The 21,399-nt window shown below is 41.3% G+C and overlaps 1 protein-coding gene and 1 long non-coding RNA gene across 8 annotated transcripts in view; one reads left to right on the forward strand and one right to left on the reverse strand.

The window, feature by feature from the left end:
• The window catches only part of LOC109402987 (liprin-alpha-1), a 545,355-nt gene that overhangs the window by 273,531 nt on the left and 250,425 nt on the right, over window positions 1-21,399 (forward strand). For 6 of the 7 annotated variants that reach the window (XM_062854909.1, XM_062854913.1, XM_062854910.1 and 3 more), the window contains one exon: window positions 6,330-6,513. The exons of the other annotated variant lie outside the window; for it this stretch is intronic. In XM_062854909.1, the coding sequence (XP_062710893.1) occupies window positions 6,330-6,513 (184 nt within the window). The remainder of the gene's footprint in view (window positions 1-6,329; window positions 6,514-21,399) is intronic. 7 annotated transcript variants of the gene reach the window in all.
• LOC134288983 (uncharacterized) overlaps window positions 1-21,399 on the reverse strand; it is a 487,443-nt gene that overhangs the window by 216,644 nt on the left and 249,400 nt on the right. The gene's annotated exons all lie outside the window — the stretch shown is intronic.

Genomic DNA, 21,399 nt, shown 5'->3' on the forward strand with positions numbered 1-21,399 from the left:
TCGAGCTCGCCCTCGTCTGGCAACGCGGCCTCGAGATTCTGCGCGTATGCTGAGGCGACATCCGTTTGCTTCAATCGCTCTAGATTGTACCGTGGCGGTCGCCGGTACCGTACATTGTTGATGACGGAGAGTTTTGGGCGCAGTTTGACCATCACCAGATAGTGGTCAGAGTCGATGTTGGCGCCACGATAGGTCCTGACGTCGATAATGTCGGAGAAGTGCCGTCCGTTAATCAGAACGTGGTCGATTTGAGATTCCGTCTGCTGTGGTGATCTCCAGGTGTAACGATAAGGGAGGCTGTGTTGGAAAAAGGTGCTACGTATGGCCATATTTTTGGAGGCGGCGAAATCAATGAGTCGTAGGCCGTTTTCGTTCGTCTGCTGGTGGGCGCTGAACTTACCAATCGTCGGTCTGAATTCCTCCTCCTGGCCTACCTGAGCGTTCAAACCACCTATGATGATCTTGACGTCGTGGCTTGGGCAGCGATCGTACTCGCGTTCGAGCTGCGCGTAAAATGCGTCCTTGTCATCATCAGTACTTCCGGAGTGTGGGCTGTGCACGTTTATTATGCTGAAGTTGAAGAATCGGCCCTTGATCCTCAACCTGCACATTCTTTCGTCGATCGGCCACCAACCGATCACGCGCCTCTGCATATCACCCATCACGATGAAAGCTGTTCCCAGCTCGCGTGTGTTGCCGCAACTCTGGTAGATGGTATGATTACCTCTAAACGTTCGCACCATGGATCCTGTCCAACACACCTCCTGCAGCGCTACGATGCCGAACCCGCGGTCCTTCAGTAGATCGGCGAGTATGCGGGTGCTCCCAATGAAGTTGAGAGTTCGGCAGTTCCACGTACCGAGTTTCCAATCGCAAGTCCTTTTTGTTCGCTGGGGTCGTTGCCGTTGGTCTCGGTTCGTATTATTCTGTTGCTGATTTTCCGTTACAATGGTTTTTTACGGCTGGCTCGTAGGGCCTGACACCAACCCCCTACTTTCCGGAGGACCATAGTGCACAGTTGAGCTTAGAGTCCTTCCCTGGCACTCGGACGTAGATCAGCCGCCCCTAACATGGGGATCAGACGCTGTTGTGAGCCGCTCCTCCTGGAGAACAGACGCTCAGGTTTGCCGAAGCAAACCCCCCCTTCCCTGTCAGCCTACGACCAAAGTTCCCACCGGGGTTGGTTACCCGATCTTCACTAAGGTTGCTCATAGTTTCCGGCCGGTACCGCGTGGAGGTAGGGATAGGAGTTGCTGGGCAGAGGCTAGTGGATCACAATGGGATCTGAATTGCGCAGCATACCCAGCCTTTACCGTGCCTTATCTGAGTATTATTCCTGCGAAAAAAAAAAAAGTATTATTCCTGCGAAAAAATAAAAAAATAATTGTTGTACGTTATATTGAATTCGCTATATCGAGGGTACGTTATATCGAAGAATATCTGTATTAAAAATCCCTACAGCAACCATTGGAGCAAACTGTGGGAAAATTCTTGAAATACGAAAAAGAAGAAATTTTCCAGGCATTATGAAACACCCCACGAGAACTTTTAAGACGAAAGCATTCACCCAAACCAAAAAACAGATAAAAGTTTATTCACAAAGATCTTAAGAACAATATAAGAAAAGATCCTTAGAGGAATTCCGGAGATACACCCTGAAGAAGATCCTTGATAATTTCCTGGATTTTGTTATAGAATTTTTAAGAAGTATTCGGAGTAAAGCTCGAAGTTTAGTTCATTGCTGTAAATCCAACAGATATTATATGTTATTGTCATGTGGTCATTTATAAAGGTGAGAAAGTGCTAGCGTGTTCTACTTAAATATGTTGTAAAAACTAAGTATGTAAAATGAAGTTTATTGCTATAAGCACTAACATGGCTTAACTCTTAGTATTTTCATATGCAAGATTCTCAGAACAAAGTTCATCGAGGGGATTCTTCAAACGCTGGTTGGTAGATTAGAAAAAAGGCAATCTTACACGAAAAAACTATGATGCAAATCAGACTTAAATCATGTTCAAAATTCAACAAAATTTGTATATCGCGAAATCCGCGCTGTTGTAACAACCCTGCAATTAATGAAAGCTAATGTCTAATGTAGAATGAATGTTTAATTATTCAATTACCGTCAAGGCGCCATTCACCGTGGGGGCTCCATTCACCGTGTGCCTTCGAATATTTTTTCATTATTTCCATATTATGATTGAATGATATGACAATTTCCCTTCAATTCCACCAATACAACACTAATGTATTGTTACCATGTCAAAACGCTCATTAGAAACATTTAAAAGTATCATTTTGACACTAAAGTGTGTTTACATGAAGCGGGTTTCTGCTCGTTCACTGCATTCATAGTGAAAAAACGAAAACTGCGCTAAGGTGATTTATATTTATTCACCGTCTTCGACATACATCGTACAGACTGAACTTATATGCTAACACAATTCAATTATCTTAAAATCTAAACAATTCTCTTTAGTCGGGTTTTAAAAACAGATTTTGACATATTAAAATCGAACACATCACATACATTATTAAACAAGCGAATGCAAGAGTCAAGTGGGTTATTATATCCGTAGTTTGTTCGGTGATAAGGGACAGCCAAAAGAGAAGAGTACCGGAACCGTCGAGGTGGAATATTTAGCGGTATCTGCTCAAGAAGCGAGGAGCAGTCGATTGCTCCCGTGATTATGTCGAAGACAAATAAACGCTGCATGTTCTCTCGTCTGGTCGATAGTGGCTCCAACCCTATCAGTTTACATCTTGCCGAATAAGGAGGGAGATTGACTGGATCGTTCCACGGTAGTAGCCGCAGTGCAAAACGGAGAAACTTTTTCTGCACACGCTCTACGCTGGCAATATGATGCACATAGTATGGAGACCAAACCTGTGATGCGTACTCGAGTATGTTCCGCACTAACGAACAATAAAGTGTTTTTAGGACATACACGTCGGTGAATTCCGAGCCATGCCGACGTATGAATCCTAACACAGAATACGCTTTCGTTGTCACAATTCCCACATGTTCATTGAAGTTCAGCTTTTCGTCCACGATGACTCCAAGGTCGCAGATCGACTTTACGCGTTCCAATTGTTCTCCATTCATATTGTAACGATAGTGATGGGGATTGTAAGAGCGAGTAAACGATATGATTTTACATTTTTGACTATTTACACGCATGCCGTTATCGCTACACCAAACCAACACGGTGTTGATGTCCTCTTGGAGGTCGGTAGAGTCGAGCGGTGAACGCACCACACGAAAGAATTTAAGGTCGTCAGCAAACGAAAGTTTGAAAGACGAAAGCAGCAAGCACAAATCGTTAACAAAAATGTTAAAAATCAGCGGTCCAAGCACACTACCCTGTGGGACTCCAGATGTAATGGAAAACATGCGAGATACGGCCGAGTTAACCACTACATACGCGGTACGGTCAGATAGGTATGACAAAACCCACTCGGTAATCCAATTTGGAAAGCCGATATGTTTGAGTTTTTCAACTGCTAAGAAGTGAGGTACGGTATCGAATGCTTTAGCAAAATCGATATACACTGCATCGACTTGCCGCCTCATTTCAATTTTCCGGGAGAGCAGGGAAACATAGCACATGAGATTTGTCGCTGTCGAACGGTGTCTCATAAACCCATGCTGACAGTCAGATATTAACGGCGATGCGACAGTGTATAACACGTTATGCATGAGTTTCTCGAAGACTTTGCTCAGGCTACACAGTATGGAGACACCGCGGTAATTTGTTACCCGGTTAACGTTGCCAGATTTATGGATGGGAACAATGGATGCAACTTTCCATGTCAACGGAAACGTTCTATCACGGAGCGAGCGGTTGAACAAATTTGAAACCGGAGCCGCGAGTTCAGCCGCGCATTCTTTTAGGAGGAGTGAAGGAATGCCGTCCGATCCTGATGCTTTCTTAATGTCGAGGTCTCTCATTGCTTCCAAAACTTCCTCAGCAGAAAATTGGATGACAGGAAGATTGATATCGTGAGTAGGAATGTGAGAAAAGCAGTCACGACGTGCTACAGGCGAAACCTTGCTGTATACACCCTCGAAGAACCGCGCGAAAAGGTCAGCGGCTTCCTCGTTTGATCCAGCTTGAACATTGTCGTAGCTAATGTTGGAAGGGATACGAGCAGACGATTTCCGCTTCTTTACGAAATCCCAGAAACGTGAGGGATTCTGCTTGATGTCTTCCTGGATCTTCAACAAGTAGTTAAGATTTAAGCGATAAACTAAATGTAGTAACGTTTTTATTCCACCAAGAAGCAATTAAGTTCACATATCAGGTATGTATTTTGCATTACCGAAGTAAGTTTAACAAGAAAGTACGATTACTCGTACTTTTTAATTGAAACAAAAAGGCACGGTAAATGGGTACCCTAAAAATCAATGGTCTCCATTCACCGTGCCCATATATCTAGAAAAAATCGAAAATTTGAACTTTCGTTTTTCTAATAAAATCTTGCAAGTTAATTTTTGAAATGATTTTAAACGAAGAAAATTCCCTTGGCTGGGTTGTTTTGATGATTTTTAAACAAAGTAGAATAAAATTTCTCATACACGGTGAATGGGTCCCTACTACCACGGTGAATGGTGACCTACCACGGAATTAGGCGACCCTACTACCCTTTACTAATTGTACTATATCATCAAATTTTGTGATTTTTTTCAACTTCTGTGGATATTGCTTTCATTTTAACCTATAATGAAGGCAATTAAAAGCGGCACCAACAATGTTTATAAGACTGGTATCAAATTACAGCCCTTATTTGCCCCGAATCCTCTTAGATCCACGGTGAATGGTGCCTTGACGGTATACTATAGTCGCTTCACATTCTTGAGAAAATGTTATCTTTGAACGTAGCAAAGAACAGTTCTGACTTTTATCCAAAACTCTTTCCTTTTAAAAAAATATTGCTCAGATTATTTGCCAGAAAAAGATTTGCAATGACACCACAGATGATTTACAATGCAAAAACCGATGATACGGATGGAATAGAGACCACCGGTGCGCAAAGGCGGCCGATAATTATTTTACTCACATGGAAACGAACGACCGGTGCGAAAATGGGTGGGTAACGGAATTAAAAATCGTTAACGACGTGCTGTTTCGTGTGTAATGGAGCCCACGCGTGGGCTTAGTCTAAGGCTGGTGTAACAACATTGAAGGCATCAAAGTCGAGAGTAGAACTATAAACTTTATTATAACAGTTGAGGGGTATTTTTAGATTTTATACTTATTTTAAATTTTCTAAACTCTAAACTGAAAACCGAATGACATACCAACGCTGTTTAACATGTAAGGAATAAAAATAAATAATAAAATCTCGTCATTTCATCGATCGGGGAAGGCTTAATAACTTTTTCCACGAATGTCGCATCGCTTTGCGGTCTTCGGAGGTCTGATTCCTCGTGAAGTTATCTACAGAAATCATTCAACGGCTTATTTTCAGGGATCAATGGGTGACCTCAAGCGATTTTTCTTTGAAGAAGTAAATTTTCCCCATAGTAAATCGTATTAAAAACTACCCAGCTAACACGAAGTCTTATATGATGTTGAATAGGATGCGGAAGTGGAGGCCATATGCGTACATGCTTCCATTTAACTGCGTGTAAAGTGTACGCATATCGCCTCCAATTTAGCATCCTATTCAACATCATATGCGACCGTGTGTTGACTGGGTAAGAATGGCGGGCGCTAAATTATAGTTTCTTCGATCGATCTGAAATTTTGCAAGTTGATATGGGACTGAAATGGAACTCAAAAAGTATACAGGAGTTGGAGTTTTTTCATTTTTTATATTTTCCCATATAAACCGTCTACCAGGCTAATGAATATCAGTGAGCAGTTTGATGAAAAAGTTTTATTAAAAACTATCCTCAAGCGGTAATTTATAAATTTGCAAAAAATGTTGTACGTAACTCGGTGCAGAACTCGATTTTTACAGCACTCGTCGTAATTATCTAACTCGGCAAGCCTTGTTGGGGGCTGTTCATAAACCACGTAGACCAAATTTTGGCCCCTTCCCGTCGTAGACTTTCGTCCATACAAAAATTTTGAAATTTGTATGGAGCGTAGACTTTTGCGACACAAAAAAACGTCACCGAGAAAATATTGAACGTCCGTACGCGCAACCGGATTACTGCGACCTCCGATGAGGATAAAAAATCGCTAGAACCCCGAAATTAATTTTCGAATTAAAAATGTTGCAATTTTATTAGGTACCTGATGCTTCTTAATGGAAGCAAAAAACTTTTATTGAATTTTAGATGTGATTACTCGATTTCGTTTTTTTTTTACTTTCAGGTTAATTCAAGAAGAAAAGCAATCCACTGAGGCTCGTGCTGAGGAGTTGGAATCTCGTGTCGGGAGCCTTGAACATATGAACTTACTAGCGAGAGGTAGATCAATGGACCGGCAAAGTCCCCCGCTGAGCGGTAGAAGCACTCCAAACAGCCCAAACCGTGACTACCTTCATAAATATCACACAGTAAGTTCTGCTCATCTTTTATCACTCGATATTAATTATTTAGTCTGTTCTGGTATAACTAGGCCAAAATTCAGACATTTTATTATTATATACAGGATTAGAGTGTATGCGGGTTCCGTAAACTAGGGTAACCAATATAATTTGGACCCCCTGGGTCGTATTATTGTTGGAAATAAAAAACAAGTGAGGCTTTCTGTTACAATCTCAGGCACTGACTGATATCGCTGCCAGCGCAGTGTCTCTCCTGTATTCAATCTAGGTATAACTTATTTACAATTTATTTCCATTTACCTACCAGTTGATACCTAGCTCCTCACTGAGCTGTGTGATGCACCTCCAAAAATGTACCTACACTCAGCGACAAAAACTAACGAAATTCATCGAAATACCTTATGAAAATTTGTTAAAAAGACACGAACACGTTCAATGCTTCCAGTGAGCTTTTCGCTCTTTGAAGGAAGCACGACACTAGACAACGGACTAGCATGCAACGCCCAGTGGCACAGCCGAAAACTTTTCCTGACAGCTGCGGCGGGAATCGAACCCGCGCTCCTCAGCACGATGCGACTAAGAGCTTGGTGACCCTAGCCACACGACCACGGAGTCGCACGCTATAACTAATTGTTATGGATGCCATAAGAATACCTTATGAAAATTGATCGTACTTGCAATGACAAATCTCATAAGATAGACTTATGAAAAGAACAAAAAAATCTAAAAATAATGCAGAATGGACTCGATCCATGAACGTCGGGATCACCGAGCCCGTGTTTTATCCACACGGCTACCGACGCTTGAGAATATCATGTTGCTAAACATGAATAAAAGCCAAGCTGTGAGACGATTTTACGTCTAAGAGTGACCTTATGAAATTCATCCGAATCATTATGAATTATTTAAAGGCCGTTTCATAAGTTGGGCCTTATGGAAATCTAAAGGTTATTTGGCTGAGTGTACAGTCCAACACTCCTCCTCACTCAGAAATCAGGATATTCATGAAATGACTATTTTCCATTCATTTGATAACTAAATCCGATTTATTCATTAGGATTTCCAAAAAATAGTTTCGCAATACATATATTTTATCACGAAAATGCGTAAATAAATTTAAGTGAGCGAATGTATAGTTTTTAGACAGCTGTGCAGGTGACAACTTGTAAGAAAATCCGCAATTATAATAACTTTATTTTTCGTTTTCATTCGATATTTTTCAAGTTTGTATATTTGTTTAGCAAAATTTGCAAAACTGTTGTTGCTCCTTCAAGAACTTCTACGTAATGGAGCTTACGTTTCACGGTAAGAGAAACACATTGTTTTGATTACTTCATTTTACGTGAACGCGTAAATTGCATTATCGCTTTCCCATATTTACTCACATCATATCTTTTTCCTAATTATTTAATTAGATATTCATCGTGAACAAAGTGATGCGTGAACTCGGAACATTGCTACCAAGGAGAATAACTTTGTCAAAACCATTTCATTTATTTTTATAACAAATTTATCATTATGCAGCCAGGCGTTACAACTGGTTGCAGAGCTGCTCATTCTTCGATTTTTATTATTAAAATAAACTATTTGGAAGAAACTAAATTTTACTAAAATAAAAAAACAAGCGAGGCTTGCTGTTACAATCTCAGGCACTGACTGATATCGCTGTCAGCGCAGTGTCTCTCCTGTATTCAATGGGCCTTTTCATTTGACGTCTTAAATCAGCTGATTTTTCGGGCGTTTGACAGTTCTTCTATGAAGATGACACTTTCTTGTTAGCATCTGTTGTTCAAGCTTTGTAAACAAATGCATGCACGGAACTGTCACATGAAAAGGCCTATCTAGGTATAACTTATTTACAATTTATTTCCATTTACCTACACTGAACGAAAATATCCTCCTTGAAACGTATGAAATATCATTCCCACTCACATGAAACAGGATCCGCTCTATTCTGAATGATTGCCGCAACCGAATGAAAAATCACGGCTTTTTAAAATGAACTAACAACCATTTACTGTCTTACTATCAAGATCCTAACTGCATGAACCGTCATTCGAAAACTGAATGACGAGCAATCGGACGAGAATCATCCACAAACTGGATGATGTTCGATTCGCGCGTGCCCCATAACGCGTATCATACTATCGTTGTAAGCGCTTCCCACTGAAATCCGTCTTATGCTGAAACGCTCTGAAATGGATAGCTTGAGCGATGAGCTGATTCTTTTTGCATCGACCGGTAGCCATTGTTGGTGCCGTTCTGGTAATTGAAGTAGCTCGTTTCTTTTAACCAAAGTTTTCTCTTGGCTTTCAAAATTGTTCCTGTGCATAAGGCTGTGGTGAAGGTAAGAAATTAAATTTCATCAACATAAAAGTAATTCTTGTGCCTAACTATTGTAGTTTACACACATTTCAGGGGCCATTTGATGTTCAAACAACGCGTTGGACCGAGGAAGAAGACGATGGGCCATCGTTACTTCCATCCCTTGGCATCATCGGAAAATCTTTCAGAATCGGCCGTGAAACCCGACAGATCTTCGTAAAATGTGTGCGAAGGTCAATTTGTGCATAAATATTTTATATCTTGATCAGTAGCTATCTTAATTTCAGAAAATAAATAAAGTTTTAATATGATTCAGCAAAAAAAACCCTTCCAGCTTTCATTTTTATCATATCATGCTCCTGAATATTTTTTTTCGAACCCAAAACCATATTTAGTACAATCATAATCCAATATCAATTCATTTCCTTCACGAAAAAAATACATACGAATCCAATAAGATCTTCAGTTGCAATTCAATGTTGCAGTCTTACTGAAATCGGATGACAAACATACGCTTGTTCATCATCCTGTGTTGAACAAGACCGTCTGATCGTCATCCGATTTTCGACTGGTTATTATAAAGGGGCGCGACCGTATCAGTTTTCAGACGCTTACGGGATGAAGTTTGGGTTCAGTGTACCAGTTGATACCTAGCTCCTCACTGAGCTGTGTGATACATAAAATGCATAAACTTTTAGAAAAAAAAAATCACGTGGAACAACCTTTCTTCAATACTAAAAAATATGCATTCTGGATACTAAATAGTATATAGTTTTGCTAAACTTATTTATGTTAAGTCAGTTAATGCATGCACCCAGTCGAACCGCAATTTTGCATAGAAAATATTCATTAATGACTTTATTTATTTCTGAGTGCTCATTACTAAAGACACTATATGCAAAGACACGAAATGTTCCAATTGGAATTCCAAATTTGCTGTCAATGTCATTCCAATCGAGCAGGAGACCTGTCAAACGTGCCTTAAAAGCATTGCTTGACAGCACCATCGTCATGACGCGACTATCATCATCAACAGCAACAATCATCAGATTTCGTGTCCTTAGAATACAGTGTCTTTACTCATCACACACTCAGATCCGACGCATCCCGAGGAGAAATCCTCTATATAGAGATGAGCGGAAGTTTTATATGACGAATCGGCAACGCTGTTTGTTTTATTTACAACTGCTTCCAACACTTGCCACAAAGCTAGATGTTCAAACTTTGTGTGGTGCAAGTTGTTTAGTTTACGATTGCTAATTAATGGTCGAGCTTTATTTTACAAAATTTTGGAAAAAATAGCAGCGCAATCGAAAAAATATGAAATGCTTTGCAAAGAGCAACGCAAATCATATCAGTAGAAGTGAATCAAGCAGCAGCAATGGAAGGTTTTACGAGAAGAGAAGATACAAAAGTTTCTACATGAACATGAGTACATGTAGAAAGCATAATTAATTAATTATATCTTTTTTATTACAATTTAATATGCCATCAATTCATCGATATCAAAAGTAAATAATTATAATTTGTTCAATTCTGATTCCAATACCGTTCGAACGACGCATTCCTACAAACAATAAACATGTTCGTTTGGCTCACACTTTGACATTTCTCTCTGCACGATTGGCCCACAATGGCCACTTCAGCAGATCTCTATAATGTAGGATTACTAATCCCGATCATACCTGGTCACCGTATTCCTCCTTAACTAGCACCTTTGCTCTCACCACCGAGCTGCCTTTGCTTCCAAGCTCCTCCTTGCTCCAAGTTTCATCCGACACCGAGTACCTTACCGCCATCCACGTCCTGATCAGCCAGTACCCTCTGCCTCGACATCTTGGTTCCAGCGCAGGTCCCTCAAGTTACTAGATCCTCACCGCCCAAGTAACCACGGTGTTGAAGCCTTATTGCATGCAGATTCTGCATGCAATAAGATATAGGGTATATTTGGTGCAATCATTACTTTACATGCAAACTTAAGATTGATTTAAAGTGGAAATGGGCAATTATAGAATCAAATTACGATTATACTGATATAATCTTAAATCAGTCGCATAATTGACATTTCCTTAAGTGTTCATGCAAAGTAATGATTACTCTAAATACACCGCATGCAGTAAGGCTTCAGAACCGTGGTTACTTGGGCGCCTCTCGGTATCTGAACGATTATTGGCACCAGGCCTCATCGCATCTTGATACCTCATCGGATTACCGCATCTTGGTCTACTCGCTTCCCAAACCACCATCAGGGCATCCCTGGGCCCATTAACTGTTGGAAATAAAAACACAAGCGAGGCTTTCTGTTTCCAAACCCAGGCACTGACTGGTATCGCTACCAGCGCAGTACTCTCCTTTATTCAATCTAGGTATAACTTACTTACAATTTATTTCCATTTACCTATCAGTTGATATTATCAATTTAGATAAAAATCTAAGTCCAATCGCACACGGTAAAAATCTGCGCTGTGATATAAACTGATTGGCACTTGAATTCGCACTACTGTTCAATCAGTTTGTTATCAATTACATATCATTTGACAAAGAACACCCAATGCCTCTTCAATTTTAATGTAACTTCACATCATTTCATGTTGACAATGTTTTGATTTCAAAACTAAAATTAAAAAAAAAAATGTGTACAGCCGCACCCAGATTCGATACCAGGACCTTTAGAGTCACGATCAACTATTTTGCCACTACACTGCTTCACATCTGTTAGGGAGGTGCGAATCGAAGTGAAGCACTTTCTACCGCCTGTTGAAAAAGGTCGATTTTTGCGTGATATACACACTAAGAAGAGCTCGGCAAACGCCGGCACCGCTGATTCTCAGCTAACGTTCATACTGAATCTCGGTAAAAAATGACGTTTGTTAGCTGAATTTCGGCAAAACATTTCCTAAATCTCAGCAAACCTGACCAGCTGAGATCTCGTTGAAAAACATGTTTGCTGAGCGCTCGGCGGTGCCAATTTCGGTAAAAAACAAAAACAATTGCCGAGATTCAGCGAAAAAAATTAGGTGTGTAATTTGTGTATCACCCCATAATAAACAAAAATGAAGCATCATTATATCGTCAAGTCGCCATTCCCGGATAAAAAAATACCATGAAAATTACCATTCATTACATGGTAAATATTATTAACATATGACTGGTTTTATTGTGCACAGTACAGTAGATGTTTCGGTTAACGCATGTTATTCGCTAAAACTTCAAAGACTGACAGACGTCAAGCCGTGTTGGCAGAAGCTCTCAATGAATAACTGAGGAAGTTCTTATAGAAAACTAGCTGAAAAGCAGGTTTTAGCCAAGTGAGGACGTTACGACAAGAAAAAGATGAACAATGATTTTTCTAATGTTTTCCAATAAATTAATGGAATCTAGTAAATAGTAAACTACCATTGATAACAATACAAATACAATTAGTGTGATTTTACTTCGAAGATGAATTCCAAGGGAGTTTGCTTGAGCTGGTTGGGAATCACCGTTTAACTTCAAGGGGCGTTTCAATGCGTTCTTGTAAAATTATAAACTTTTATGTTAATGCACTTATTATGTTAAATGACCTCTAGACTGATTCTCTGTAAAGTAATATACGTAACACGCATTGAAAAGTTTAATGCTGAACTTTTAAACTAGAATTTTCCATATTTTTTATAACGAAAACTTTTTATCTCAACGAATTCTTCCGAAAACGCATTGGAGCACCCCTCCGACTATGCTCCTCCATCCTTGCCACCATCAGCTGGCAGCATCGGCAGCATGAGCAGCATAAAAGAAATGTCAGATTGAATCAAAACAAACCACACCAACCGAGAGAGAGAATCTCACGCACGTGTTGCTCCTACGTTAACTAGCTGACCCTACGTGGCTAGCCACGTTTTCGCAATTCCGAGAATTGTCTAATGCCTTAATATTAAAACGTTTGATATGCGTTTTAGGTTTATCTTCAACTGTATTCAGAATCTATATTTATTCCTCTGAAGTGTTCTAGAATTCCCTACAACCTTCTTCCGAAAACTTTTAAATACGCTTTTTTCGTGTTATTGTTTGATGTTATTGGCGCATTATTGGTTTTATTCCTACGAAAGATGTTCGGGAATGTTCATGAATCTTCGATTTCATCTTCTGATTCTCACAGGAATATTCCTAAAATTTATTCGTATTTTGAACAAATAGCTACTAAATATTCCGTTCTATTAAAAATTATTTAGTGATTGTATTTTTATTCATCTAAAAATATTTTGGAATCATGAGTATCTTTATCTTCTTCTCCCAGGAAAGTTCCCTAGATTTCTTAAAAGTCGGAAAAAGAAATTCAAGAAATTTAATTTGTATGTCTTTTCATTCCTTCGAAATAAATCCTAGAAAATTTTCTTTTCCTTGTTTATGGAAAGTTTGGAAATTTCTTCCAATTATGAAAACAAAGCATATTCAATTCATTTCTCCGAAGAGTGTTCTAGAATGTTACATAAATTTGTTTTTCTTCGTCTTGGTAAGCTTTAGAAGTTTTTTGTTATCCAATCTGAGAACTTTCCAATATTCCATAATGCTTGGAAACCTCTCGAACATTTGTAAAAAAAGAAAAATCTCGAGCACTCGTGGAAAGTTCTGGCACAGTTTTTAAAACCTCATTTTCCTTCCTATTTTTTCGCTTTTTCTTCTCCTTATTTTTCTTCTCTAGTTCATACAATGCTATTCCCACCATTCCACTATACATGAAATACTTCAGGGTAACTATGCTAAATGTGACGGGAGGACAAATAGACAACTCTGGGTTTTATTTCATGCAGCCCTATTTTGATGCACCCGTTTTTGATCTTCTAACATAAATTAGAATAATTTTTATCCATCAAGGAGATTCTTGAAACTTTTAGAATAATCATTGAGGAAGCTTCTCCTCAGAAGCCAGTGTGTCAATAAGCATGTGAAATATTTCACACAGCATTGAACTTATCAGAAGCGCCAGAATTTATTCTACCATGTATCTACTTTTTGACCGTAGATGACTGTTGTAAGGTTGTTGTCCATTGAATGGGAGAATACTCTAGAAATGAAAAACGCCTGAAAATATACTTCCAAGTACACACCTCAAAAATTTAAGAAGTTTGAAACTCCAGAACATCCCAGAACGATATTTTTTCTGAAATTTTCAGTAACTTCCAGATATTCGCGGAAGTTCTAAGCATTTTGGTGTTCCAGAACATTCCAGAATGTTCTTATTATTATATCTGAAAAGTTAAATACCTTCAAGAAAGTTCTAGAAATTCTTAAAAGTTTGTTATAGGTTATAGCTATGGTGAAACATTTCAATGAAGCATTTTAAAGCGTTACGGACAGACATACAGACAACGCTGGGATTATATATATATATATATATATATATATATATATATATATATATATATATATATATATATATATATATATATATATATATATATATATATATATATATATATATATATATGATTTTTGTGATTTTTTTTACTTTTTGTGGTTATTACTTTAATTCTAACCAATAATGAAGGCAATTAACAGCGGTACCAACAATGTTTACAAGATTGGTGTTAAACGACAGCCTTTATTCGCCTCAAATTTTCTTAGACCCACGGTGAATGGCGACTTGACGGTAGAGTGAAATTTGTGCAAATAAAATTTCTAAATTCCTTGCTGAACAATACATATTTATCTAGCTCCTCACTGAGCTGTGTGATGCACCTCCAAATATGTACCTACAATCCAACAATTATCAAAACTTTCACCGATTTAACGAAGATATGACTAAAATTTTCAGAATCACGAGCAGCAATCATTTCTTCACTGGAAATATCATTATTTGAATTGAAATTATTTTTTGCTCATCTCGTCATCCTTGCGAGTGTCGCAAAATGCTTACGTTTACGTTAAGAGAATGTGGGGCTGAGGAAACTTGCAGTTGTAAACAAAAACGTTTATCACTCTAGCGTATTAAATTTGCAATGTTCGTCTAATCAGCCCTTATCAATCAAGTAATTAAGATGTGATCCAGCTTATTTAAGGACGAGGTTGCTAGAGTTATAGAATGGCAGGCGGTATGGAACCCACTGCACTGGCTCCTGTCGTCCTTCTTCCCCTAGCCCTAACCTCGAACGAATACGGATATCGACGAACAAATGCATTTGAATGAGTGTAATCAGTTTCGTATCTTTTAATTCCGCCCTAATTGCTTATCCTTCGACAGATACGCGTATTTCGACTGCCACTTGTAATCTTCCTCAGTGTCAGTTATCCACTGTTAACCTTTATGTGGCCGACAAGATACCCGGGTACCCAGCACTAGAGTCCCTATAATTAGAGTCTGGCGGACTGTCACTTTCGACCGGAGCCAATCGAGCATGACGTCATGGTGTCCTCACCGATAAATGCTACACCGTGACGTCATGCTCGATTGACTCCGATCGAAAGTGACAGTCCGCCAGACTCTAACTAGACTGACTCTACCCAGCACCTATTAAAAATACATGGTGTAAGTTTGTCGAACACATACACGGTAAAAAATCTGCACTGTGATATAAACTGATTGGCACTTGAATTCGCACTACTGTTCAATCAGTTTGTTGTCAATAACATTCAGAAATAAATAAAGTCATCAATGAATATTTTCTTTGCAAAATTGCGATTCGACTGGGTTCATGCATTATCTGACTAAATATAAAATAGTTCAGCAAAACTGTTACTAGCGTATCGCGGTAACAAAAAAAGACGAATAATGCTTTCCAAATCCGTAACGACCTTTATTCGTTCGAAGTTAGGGCCGTTTTAAATTCCTGCATACACAGATTTTAGGATTAAGGACATGTTTTAGGTTAAGTTCAAAGTGTATGTTTCTTACGTTTTAGTGCATTTGTTTGTCGTCTCGTCCTCTGTCTGGCACTAGCTTCCTGCGCACTGTTTTGTTCTAGAGTCCTAAGTAGTATTAACTGGCATGAATAATATAGTTCAAGGCAATATACAATAATTTATCACCTCTTATGATTAATCAATTGTAGATAAGAAACGCTCGCCTCCTCCGTACTAATAGATTAAGGTTGTACATACAAATTCTAGTTCATAATACATGTTTAGTTTTAGGAAAAATCAGGTTCATTATGTAATACTACCTCCAATTTCACTACATCAAATAATAACCGAAATCGAGAAATGTTTAACAGTAGAAATAAGCTTATTAAATTCAAGGTTGCGACCATTCATTTGCAAAGATTTACATTCATTTGCAATTATCAAATGCATGCTATCAAAAAACAATGTATGGATGAATTTAACCTTGTAGTTTTATCTGAAAGTTTGCCGAATAACATTGGGGTCGCAAACGTATAACAAAGTCGTGAGCGAGCTGTGAAGGCAACTCTCCACGCGGTGAATGTAAATTTCATTCACGCTGTGGAAAGTTACCTTCACAGCTCGCTCACGACTTTGGTATACGTTTGCGACCCCAATGTTATTCGGCAAACTTTCAGATAAAACTACAAGGTTAAATTCATCCATACATTGTTTTTCGATAGCATGCTTCTGAACTGAGATAATAGCAAATGAATGTAAATTTTCGCAAATGAATGGTTGCAACCTTGATTAAATTCATATAAAGTGATCCTCGTTGATCGCACTCCACTTATTCATTTGCTTTGTGTTCTCAATGTTGCCCTCTCATTATCATGACAGTCTTCGCTGTCATTCGATCCGTCAGGCGTCTGACGGGTTTTACCGGGCGGCAAGGTCACTATAGATGAGGTACTGTCGACACAAAGGGGCGTCGTTAGCAGTCCCCCCCAGTTTGCGAACTCCGCCTCTGAGTTCGGAAACTCCTCCTTGTCCTTGACGTCAAGTACCGCAACGTTTACAGCTGGTCTCTCGTAGACTCCTTTCATAGTTTGTATTGTTACTCTACCTACGTACCTGCCCGTCCCGATTGACTGTACCTATGACGCGTCCTTTTGGCCAGCAGCTTCTCGGAAGTTCCGGATCGGCGATCAGCACGACATCACCTTCCTTGATCGGCGTGGCCTTCTTGTGCCATTTACTGCGCCTTGTTATCTCCGGCAGGTACTCGCGTAGCCATCTCTCCCAGAAGTGGTTGGCGAGTACTTGGGATTGGTGCCAGCCACGTTTCAGCGCGATCGAGTCATTCTCCAGCAAAGACCAAGGTTTAGCCCCATCAGAGCTTCCTAGGAGCCAATGGTTTGGTGTAAGCGCAGGAGCTGCTTCGTCTTCGATGGGTACATGTGTCAGAGGTCGAGCGTTCAGGATACCTTCGACTTCTATCAACGCGTTCCGCAATTCCTCATCAGTTGGTCGTGGAGACGGTTTGAGCTCCAACAGGGTCCGCTTTACGGACTGAATCAGCCTTTCCCAACTTCCCCCCATGTGAGGGGCTGCCGGTGGATTGAAGCTCCAGGATGTCGTGGAACTGACGAACTCTTATGTCATCTTGTTCTGATCGACGGCCTTCAAAGTTTGCTTCAGTTCGCGTTCAGAACCAATAAAATTGGTTTCTCTGTCGCTGTAAAATACAGCTGGAGTTCCACGCCGGGCAATAAAGTTGCGCAGTGCCATGATGCAAGAGTTAGTGGTTAATGAGCTAGCTAATTCGATGTGGACTGCGCGTATGGTAAGGCATGTTAGTAGGACCCCCCACCTCTTCTCAACCCTTCTCCCAATACATACTTCCATAGGGCCAAAGTAGTCTACCCCAGTGTGGGTAAACGGGCGGACAAATGCGGCTAGTCTGCATGGAGGAAGATCTGCCATTGCTGGAGGTCGTGGGCGTGCATCTCTCAACTTACAACGTTGGCACTGAGATCTGATTTTGGCGTATATGCGGCGCAGTCGACTTATACAAAACTTCTGACGCACTTCGTTTATCACCGACTCATGGTTTTGATGGTGAAACTTATCGTGATAACTTCGTACTACGAGATGCGTTACCCGATGATCACGAGGAAGAATAACGGGATTAATAGTGTCCGGTGATAGGTATTCACACGCCGCGGTTCTGCCTGCCATGCGCAGCATACCTTGTCCGTCGATGAAGGGGCTCAGTTTGTATAGCGGGCTTCGTTTAGGGATCGATACCTTGCTATCATTTCGATGGAGAACGACGAACTCTTCGGCGAAACTTTCTTGTTGCGCCGCCCGGAAGTGGAAGATCTCTGCGTTGCGAATTTCCTCTTTTGTGATGCCGCACGTTAGCCGAGGAAACCGTTTCGGCTGAGCATTCCTGATGAACCGGAAAATATGTGCCGTCGTACGTATAAGCTTTTTCCAATCACGGAATTTGTCGATCGGGAACTCCAACTTTGTCACTTCGTAGTGGACGTGAACGGCGACGCGCAGCTCTTCAGAGGTCTCTTCAAACTTGATGGGCGCAGCAGGCCATTCTTCTTCTCGCTGCCAAAGGAATTCAGGCCCTTTGAACCACCTGCTTTCAGCTGTAAACGAAGGGCGTCGCTGCCATTTGGTTCCTTCATCGGCCACGTTCCATTTCGTTGGAACCCATTTCCAGTCATTGGCGTTTGATAGATCCAAGATCTCACTAACCCGGGCAGCTACAAATTGGCTGTATCTGCGGTGATCCACGCGTATCCACGAGAGAGCATTCCTGGAATCTGACCAGAAGACACCTCGAGAGATTGTGAGGTCCAACCCCTGGATAATGAAATGCGCAAGTCTTGCGCCGATTAGAGCCGCCTGGAGTTCCAATCTAGGTATGGTTAGGTATTTAAGAGGCGCTACGCGGGTTTTCGCTGTAATTAACGAGCATTCAACAGTCCCTGCTTCCATGAAACGGAGATACGCAACGGCGGCCATGCCGTTTTCACCGGCGTCAACAAAGGTGTGTAATTGAATCTCTGTATTTTCTCCTGCCGACGTTTGAAGGCGATAGCAGCGCGGAATTTGGAGATACTCGATTTCCGGAAGAAGCCTTATCCACGTCTGCCACTTTTCGAAACACTCCGAATTCACTGTCTCATCCCAACTGATACCCGTTCGCCAGATCTCCTGTAGCAGCACTTTTAAGAACATTAGGTAGTGAGCGATTAAGCCGAGTGGGTCGTAGATTGTCATCATGGTGCGAAGGACTTCTCGCTTCGTGGGGTAGCGTTCTCCCGTTAGCAAATCTTCTCCAAGCCTGCTCCAGTTAATCTTGTACGTAAAGGAATCCGTTTGTGTGCACCACCACATGCCTAGAACCTTTTCCGTTGCAAGAGTGGATGACAAATCGAGACTCTTCTCAGCATTCAAGTCGCCGCGGAGGGCCGTCAGAACTACCGACGAGTTGGACATCCAATTTCGGATTTTAAATCCTCCTTCTTTATGGACGAACCAAACGGATTTCGCGAGTTGGATAGCTTCTTGCTCTGTTTCCGTACTGGTTAACATGTCATCAACGTAGGTGCACCGTACGATTGCTGTAGCTGCAGCTGGATGCGTTTTGCTGAACCGTTCCGCGTTCGTGTTCTTAACGAACTGGGCGGTCGTCGGTGAGCAGGAGGCTCCAAACGTCATCACCTGCATGACGTAGGTGCTAGGTTCATCTTTCAGAAAGAAACGTTGACTATGTTGATCTTCGTTGCGAATTGCGACTTGGTGAAACATTTCGCGTATGTCACCGCATATCGCAAAACGGTTCTGACGGAATCTGTACAGCACGTGGATCAACGGCTCTAGCATATCTGGTCCGGTAAGCAGTGCAGAGTTCAACGATACCCCATTCGTCGTAGCAGCCGCGTCCCAAACGAGTCTCACCTTGCCTGGTTTGTTGGGATTAACGACTGGAAAGACTGGTAAATACCAGACACGTTCGTGATTCTTTTCCAGTTCTTCGTTGGTTACGCGCGTAGCCTTTTTCAACGTATTCTGTCAGCTTCTCTTTCACCACCCGTGCTACTTCAACATCCTTCTCCATGCGGCGTTCCAGAAGCTTAAAGCGTTTCAATGCCATCGTCTTATTGATCGGCAAATGTTCGCTGTCTCGTCTCCATAATAATCCTGATTCGTACCTTTCTCCGTTAAACTGGGTAAGTTCCCGCAATAGAATCATAGCACGCTCATCTTCTTGGGAACGAATATGCTTGACTGGTGACGTGACGCCAAGGCTTTCGAGTGAAAAGTACTCCTTCACCGCATGATCGAGGTTTTCATCAGTTTTTTGGTATCGTGATCGCAGCAAGAGACGTGATTTGTGTAATGCACCATGTTCACAAATTGTTCTGCCGGAGCGCCGCCATATATCGTCCAGCCAAGGTTTGTTTTAATAGCGATCGGTTGACCAGGTCTTCCTTCGCGACTCTTCCTCACCAGCGTTGCGTGCGCATGTTGAACTCCGATCAGGAGTCTCGGCCGGACATCACGATAGGATTCTACGGGAACCCCCTTCAGGTAGTAGTATTCAGACTGAAGCTGTTGGACATCGAGTGTTTCGAGTGATCGATGCAAACCGCCAGTCCATTTTAGGCAAAGTGGATGGCGTTCTCCGGAAAGGTTCAGTTCCTTGGCTAACTCTTCGTCCATGAGCATTTTCGAGGATCCGTCATCCAGAAAGGCGTAACAGTGTACAACAATTCCACAGCCGTACACAATGACTGGAACATAACGGAAAAGGATGGGACTTGCCCCCGACTGATGTGTGTTACAGGACTGCTCTTCACGTTGTGGTTTCACTACCGCCGCCGTTTCTGCATTCAGTTCCTTATGCAACAAGGGATGGTGCTTATAGGTGCATCCGCTAACGCCGCATTGCTTCGATTCACAGCCTCCTTTGTGTTGCTTCAGACACTTCCTGCAGACTCTAGCTTCACGAATTGTAGACCACCGTCCGTCATAAGACAGCCCTAGGAACCTTCCACATTTAGCGAGAGTGGCACAAGTTCCCTTACAGACGATGCAGGCCTGAGAGTAGACCTTCTTTTGTGCCCCTGTAGATCTGGACATACTTGGTGGTGATGCCTGCTGATCTTCCTTCTTCCAGCTCGGCTGAGCGGTGTGCGTATTCAGGAATGCCTTTATGCCGGATAAACAGCTGATCAGTAGAGGCGACCATCTGCACCGGCAGGTAGTACCCGTGCGCCAGCTAGGGATTTCCCAAATCTGATCGGAACGAATGGCCCAAACGTGTACCAGACGGCGTGACCCTTTTCAACCCGACAGTTTTAAATTTGAACAAAATTGTGTAACTTGTTGGTTAGCGTATCGAGTGAGTTTGTGTAATGTAATTTTATGTGTTTAATGTTAATTTGTGCCAATTTTAATAAAATATTTAGGCCCTGAAGATGGCCCAATAGCCGGACCGAAACGTCGGCGATGATAAACAATTAATCAACGCAATTTAACAGACTGCAAGCCAAAATATCGCTCTATCCACAGTTGATGGATGAAGCAAAAAGCTCTACACTGCGGCGAATGCGTCTCCCCTCAAGCAGTTTCTCAGCCGAATCATATTTTCATCGTTAGTGTAGCCACACATCCGAATCGTGCTTTCGTAGGTGGAGAAGAAAATTGGCCACTCCTCGGGGTTCCCCGTGAAAGGTGGCAGAT

This window comes from Aedes albopictus, chromosome 2 (genome assembly GCF_035046485.1).
Source record: "Aedes albopictus strain Foshan chromosome 2, AalbF5, whole genome shotgun sequence".
Taxonomy (NCBI): domain Eukaryota; kingdom Metazoa; phylum Arthropoda; class Insecta; order Diptera; family Culicidae; genus Aedes; species Aedes albopictus.